The 7710-nt window shown below is 30.0% G+C and overlaps 1 protein-coding gene across 1 annotated transcript in view; it reads left to right on the top strand.

The window, feature by feature from the left end:
* The first annotated feature begins 2771 nt into the window (after positions 1 to 2771).
* Positions 2772 to 7710, top strand: part of LOC116418111 — a 36584-nt gene continuing 31645 nt past the window's right edge. The window contains exons 1-2 of the mRNA XM_031933251.2: positions 2772 to 3546; positions 4919 to 5260. Of these exons, the coding sequence (XP_031789111.1) occupies positions 4987 to 5260 (274 nt within the window). The 5' untranslated portion in view covers positions 2772 to 3546; positions 4919 to 4986. The remainder of the gene's footprint in view (positions 3547 to 4918; positions 5261 to 7710) is intronic.

Below are 7710 nucleotides of genomic sequence, written 5' to 3'. Positions count from 1 at the left end.
TTAACATACCAAAAAGTATTTACTGGAAGTTTTTAAAGAAACTCAAAAATGTTACTATTACAAAGCTTTCTCTAGGATGAAGCAAAAATTAAAAACGCCCGCTAACATTTTTTAAAGAAAATGGTCAGTAGTTTACATCAAAATCGTATATACGTATATGTGTGTGTGTATATGATTATGTTCATGATGTGTGGTGCGTGTGCATAAACGCGGAAATCAGTTACATGCGTTACAAAAAATATGGTGTGCACCAAGGGCTAAGTGGTCTTTTTGGCCTCATGTGGTTGCAGTACTCGTCTACGGCTCGTAAACCCTCTCGCCTTTGGCTCCGGTGACTCGCATTGACTCGTACTGCAAACTCCACACTCAGCCTAAAAAAGCCCACTCTACGCCCTTAGTACACAAAATACTATTTTTTCCGCATATTAAAAAGTTTTTGAAATTTACATATTCATATATACTAACATATAGTGTGGTATATAATATCTTCCTATATTATATAGTCATTTTGGCAAGACTCCCCCCCACCACCCCCCCACTACCCCCCACCACCCCTCCACCACCCCCCCACCTTGGCCCCCCCACCAAAACACGTAAAATTCTTTCATTTTTCTGTTATTTTCGAAAATCTCAAAACCCCCCCACCACCCCCAACCCCCCCACCGCCCCCCACCACCCCCCCACCAAATAACATGACTGCTCTCTGCGTTATCGGGCTTGAGACCGTCATACTTTCACAACGCTATTGCGTTAGTAAAATAAGCCGCATTAACAGTCCAATGTATATACAAATTAAGTATATATACAAATTAAGTATAAGATGTTATCACAGGATCAAACGTAAAAACAAAAGATCACTGAGTAGCAAGAGTAGACAAATGTCGGTAAAATAGAGATTAACTGCTGTAACTATTGGCGTATAATACATCTTACCGGACCGGTCACGTGACAATATTTCAGAAGAAAAAACTTTGACGAAAATAAATATACCAGGCAAATTTTCAACTTGCAATATGCAATGCAATCGAAATATCTCAATGCAATCAAGATTTTTTTTGAACAGTAAAAAAACAAATTTTAAAGTACACCGAACTACAATTGCTAATGTCGTGACCGTATTTGACGATCTTGCGCGGTAAGCCAAAACTTGCCGCGCAAATTTAAATAGTGTAATTGCCGTTTAAAAAAGTTTATAAATACATTTTTTATTATTAATTAATACAGTTTTTTACTATCAAATAATTATTTATAAATTAAAAAAACAATTTTACAATAACGAAATAATTATTTCATATCATCCGAATGGCTCGCGTTAACTCGCTCAGCAGCAACAATTTATAAATAATTATTCAATGGTAAAAAATATGTTTATAATTTTTTTTCAAAACGAAAATTACACTATTTAAATTGAGTGGTAAATTTTGATTTACTCAGCGGCAGGCACATGCGCAATCCACTATATTCTCCTTTGACGTCAAGACCGTCAAAAACGGTCAGGACATTAAAAATGTATCTAAACAAAGACGACTGTACGAATCAATCTTTATACAAAGACTATATGAATTAACTTTTATATAAACTAAAAAATCAATTAAGTTAAAAAAAATTAAAGTTAATGATATGAATTAATAATTTTGAGAAAAATTTGAATATGTATATATACACTTAGATAGATAAGAAAGTAAAAAATAAAAAACTATTATTTATAAATGTTTTTTAAATGTTTTCTTACATGTTACATACATTAATTAATGAAGCAGGTAGTATTATTTATTTAATTTATTAATTTTTATACATAAAAAATGTCTTACTCTACACAAATATTTACAACGCACAATATATTTACAAAGTCTACTGGAACTATAACTGAAAATAATACATTGTGTTAATTAATAACAATAACCAATTGTTTGCAAATATAAAATGTGAATAAAAATACTTACGAATAAAAATCCTTGGGGATTTTCCAAACGATCATCTTATTCATATATTATAAATCAAATTATTTGCGGTACGATTCCCACAGTACCCGCAAATAATTTAATTTTCAGGATCACCTCACGTCTCCCAATGGCGCGCAACTCGAATTTTATAAGTCAATCATTTTATAGATGCCTTTGCGGCACAAAGATTTAAACATTAAGAACATTAAAAAAATTAAAATTAATTTAAAAAAAAATATATATTATAAATTCAAATGATGAATTTCAAGCGTCAGAAACTTCAAAAACTAGCTAAAACTATTTTAAATGCCATTAATAGTAGAAGTTCAATGTTAAACAATACTTTTACTTCCAGTAACAGTTTTCTTATACAATAAGATCGATCATTTTCAACCATCCAGAACATAATTATCAGTTCATGAAAATAAAATTTTGAAGATAAAATCACACAGAAACTACAATAGGGGGTTGGCGAGCGAACGAGCAGGGGGGCGGAGCCCCACTAGTATAATAATATTATAAATAATATATATATATATATATATATTATAATATATATATATATATATATATATATATCTACAAGGTGATCTTCTGGGATATCATTTTCTGGGATCCCAGAAAGAATTTGCAATTTTTTCTGGGATCCCAGAAATAATTTGCAACTTTCTAGGCTCTAATGATAAACTTCTAGGATCCCGGAAATAATTATAATTCATCCGAGGGTTTATAATATTTTACTTCTGGGATCATGAAAACAACTTCTAGGATCCTGGAAATAATTTATAATCAATTCTAGACTTTATAGTATTTTACTTCTAACGCTATAGAAAACTAATTACTATACGAGTACATCATCTTTTTCAAAATGTTGCAATTTAAAGAAATCTCTCTTATAGATGATATTACCAAATTTTTAATTATAGATACATATTTAGGATTTGAAACAAAAAAAATTGATGACATAAATGTTAAAAACCTTTTTAAGGATGACAGTCAGGATATCATTAAAACTATAAAAGAGTTTCTTGAAAAAGTTGATTATGACAGTACAATATCTACATTTTTTACTTTGATAAATAAAAATTTACCAGAAGTTTCTTATTTATACTCGAACGATTTCAAAGATAGTTTACATAAGTATTTAGAATTAATTGATCCTAATAATTTAGTAAATACAGTTCAAGAAACATTTCAATACTCAAGTTTTGAACGACAAACTAAGATTACAGCTAAAACATTGATTAAAAAAAATATGAAAATCGAATTAACGGGTTTGTATACCCCATTAACTTTAGAAGAAGAGAAAAAATTATCTAAAGAAGGAAATGATTTTTCTATCATGTATAGTTGTAGGAAGAAAACCTATGTAGTATTACTCGGACCAATCGCTTTAGTGAACCATGACTGTAATGCTAATTGTAGTTATACATCAAATGTTGAAGGAATCATGTATCTCAGTTCGAAAAGAAAAATACAAAAAGGCGAAGAAATCACCTGTGTTTACAGTAATGATTATTTCGAAAGTAATAATTTACTTTGTGAATGTAAGACATGCAATGATGCAAAACATTTACATAAAAGACAATTAAAACCGATTCAGGTAACTATATTTTTATCTTTTTTTAACTTATTTATTTACCCTCATGGAAAAGAATATAATTTGGGACATATTGAGTGTTATTCCCACTAAGGTAAGATTTAATTATAATATGCGCATAGAAAGTTATATCAGTTTAATCTTATATTTATGATTTTACACTTATTTTAACGTACAAAATAAAAAAGGTGGCTTATAACAGTCTATCGGTATCTCTTTCTTTCATAAGTTGTTAAAAATTGATCATGTCATAAATTGACATGATAAATTACTTAAATCTTGCCGTTAAGTAATAAATAATGACTATTATAGGTATTGTTATTAAATTTTGAATTTATTCGCATTAAAATGTTTAGTTTATAAATTCATTTTCCATTTTTGTTTATCTATATATATACCTTTTATTAAATGCTACCCGTATAATAGTTTTGTAATTGTTACAAGTCCTTTTTATAGATAAAGTTAAATGTATCATATACCATGCCAATGCAAACAGTCGGTTTATCCTCAAAGCTTTCAATTGATTCAATATTTGAATATCAATTACTATACAGTATTATAAAAAAACTTTGCCTGCAAAGTCGTTTCAAAAAATTTGCACCCAAATAATGAAAAGCCGGATCCAAGTTTACATATGCAGATTTTTTATCAAGCAAATTAATTAACTTAATTTGAAACCATTTTATTAATTCATATGTTTTTTAGATGTACACACTAAATTTAGACAATGCAGATTTAACAGTTTCAAATTATAGACATTTCAGGTTAGAAATGCCACAAAAAAAGCTCAAAAAATGAATTAAAAGTTTTTAAAATATCTATTTCTGTACATATTAATACACTAACTGCCACAGCCTTAAAATTCCATACAAAAATCATATATATTTTATGTCTAATATAATAGGTTTATTTATTTTTATTAGATTTTGAAAGATGAATATAATTGTTCTTGTGAAATAAAATACAAATTGTATATACTTAGTGTGAAAGAAGATTTTTATCATAATGATCGCACTGTTAAAATAGACTATTAAATAGAAAAGAACTCTATTTATATTAATTATGTAAATTTTTATTTATTTATTGTTATATTTTTTAGTAATTGATAGTCAAATCTTGATTGATTATACTATGCACATACGACTATAAGAAATGTTCTATAACATATAAAACAATTTCACGCGCTATATCATTATGCTCAAGAGCATATATTATTAATATACACTCTTGAGACTCCGGCAGAAAGAGATGACTGTGGCATGATATTTACTTGTGTTTACTAGTCAGTCAACTTTATGTATCTTACTTTAATAATTAGTTCTAAAATATTTGATTTTTCAATTTGTAAAATGATAAAAGAATTCATTTTTTCTAGTATCAAAATCTATCAACATCAAACATTATTGCCAGAAAACTAATTGAGTTCAAAACATTGACAGAAAAATGTTACCGTCAGAATTTCATGGAAAATGCCAACGAAAGACTAATAATAATTTTGAAAAAGGGTTAGCTTATGACAATGAATTTTATAGAATATTTATTGAATTTTTAAAAATTAATAGAATAATCTCAGAAACGACTGAAGAACCCAAACTGCAAGTTGATCAAATTAAAAGCATAGTACTTGGAATTTACAAAAACTGGCATATTTCAAGCTATAAAGCAGTGGAAAAATTTGTAACAAAGTATTTTGAAATCATCAAGGAAGATATCAAAGGTAAGCATTTAGAATAATTAGAATAGTCAAGTTAAAAAGCAAAAAATTAAAACCGTTACGCAAATGTTTTACAATTTCCTTATTTATTTTACTTGAGAACTCTGCTTAAATCAGCATACAAAAAATGATATATTATTACATTATTAATATATCAAAGTAAATAACTTAGATTAATTTATATTTCTTCAAAATAATTATTCCAAAATTTCATTTGTTACCTTTTGATTGGAAATAAACTTTCTGTGAAACCATTAAAATAATTTCATCAAACTTGAATAGTTACCTGTAAAATAATATTTTCCACAAAGTAAGGATTTCTTAAAATTGATAATTATTGTCCATAAATGTAGCAATAAATATACTTATCTGAAGAGCTTTTGTTCCAATATATGAAATTCTACAAATATTATTTTCTTTTTTAAAGAGTTATCAACTCAAGCCATTGACTCACTCTAATCATATTATCATATTAAATATTTAGAATATACACAAATTTTATTTTCAATGATATACTGTGTATGTGTATACGTCTTTATCAATGTTGTTTTTGTTACACTAACAGCTGTTTGAAATCCTGTCTATACAATAAGATCCCTTCCATTGTTCTGATTAGCTGAATCCTTAAACACGGAGTTAATCTAAGATAATCAGCCAATTATATTTATGCTACTAACTTCACGTACCACAACAAAACAAGGAAACAGAACACAGAACAACGGAACAGAAACCATTGTAGACAGGCTCCTGCACCTTGTTCGAAAATTTCGTCGATCACTATTTCGTTAAAATTAGCTATAATACCTAAGAATAAGACTATTTGTCTTGAGAATATTATTGCAATATCCGTTATTGTAAGCCCTAAAAAGACAATTATTTTAATATGATTTTTCTATAAAGTTCTGCACGCACGTAAATGAACACGACAGATCAAGTAAAGACATATAAAGGAAGAGCGACAAACACGTGTGAAAAAGAGGCGCTTGTTCCACCAAAATCCTCGCAGTACTTGTCATTTTTTGTACGTGAATTGGATCATATATTTATTTATATATACAAAAGAAACATCGCGCTATTACCAACGCAATAGTTACGAACACTATACTGATTTTAATGGAATCATCTACGTTCCCAATTCAATGCAAAAGGCAAATAGTTAAAAAACGAATTATTACTGACTCTGGATCGCCAAACACTACATCCTATTTTGCTAATCGAGACCCAGTGAACAAAAATATCACTTAGTACCGGGCATGATTTTTAGAAATAATTCATAATTCGTATTCTCGAATAAAGTAGGTATAATTGACGGTATAGTACGCTTTTGCAGAGCGAACTTACACCTCATATCTACTAGGCCTGAAGTTCGGCATTGTGCCGTCCAAACTGCACAATCCCTAGGCACTTGTCCTCTGTCTTTGTGTACCAATGAACAAAAATATCACTTAGTACCGGCATGATTTTATAAACAATTCATTAATCGTATGTTTAAATAAAGTAGGTATATTGACGGTAGAGTACGCTTTAGAAGAGGTTACTCGCCCTCGCATCAACTGGGCCTGAATTTCATCATTGTGCCCTCCAAACTGCATAATCTCTTGGCAGTTGTCATCTGTCCTGGTGTATCAATCGTCTAATAGGGCCTAAAGGCGCAGTTTACGCACTCGCAACGAACACTACTGATTCTGATGAAATCATCAAAATTCCTACTCTTATACAGAAGACAGATGTTTTAAAATATAATTAGCTTCGACTCTCATCACCATACACTGTTTTATTTTGCTAATCGAGTCCCAATGAACAAAAATATCACTTAGTACCGGGCATGATTTTCATAAACAATTCATTAATCGTATGTTTAAATGTAGTAGGTATAATTGACGGTAGAGTACGCTTTGTTAGAGGTTACTCGCCCTCGCATCGCTGGGCCTCAATTTTATCATTGTACCCTCCAAACTGCATAATCTCTTGGCAGTTGTCATCTGTCCTTGTGTATCAATCGTCTAATAGGGCCTAAAGGCGCACTTTACGCACTCGCAACGAACACTACTGATTTGATGAAATCATCAAAATTCCTACTTTTATACAGAAACAGATGGTTTAAAATATAATTAGCTTCGACTCTGATCACCATACACTGTTCTATTTTGCTAATCGAGACCCAATGAACAAAAATATCACTTAGTACCGGGCATGATTATTGTAAACAATTCATTACTCGTATGTTTAAATAAAGTAGGTATATTGCGGTAGAGTACGCTTTGGAAGAGGTTACTCGCCCCTCGCATCAACTGGGCCTGAATTTCATCATTGTGCCCTCCAAACTGCATAATCTCTTGGCAGTTGTCATCTGTCCTTGTGTATCAATCGTCTAATAGGGCCTAAAGGAGCACTTTACGCACTCGCAACGAACACTACTGATTCTGATGAAATCATCAAAATTCCTACTTTTA

This window comes from Nasonia vitripennis, unplaced genomic scaffold, assembly GCF_009193385.2.
Source record: "Nasonia vitripennis strain AsymCx unplaced genomic scaffold, Nvit_psr_1.1 unplaced0029, whole genome shotgun sequence".
NCBI lineage: Eukaryota > Metazoa > Arthropoda > Insecta > Hymenoptera > Pteromalidae > Nasonia > Nasonia vitripennis.
This window is presented reverse-complemented; position numbering and strand designations above follow the sequence as displayed.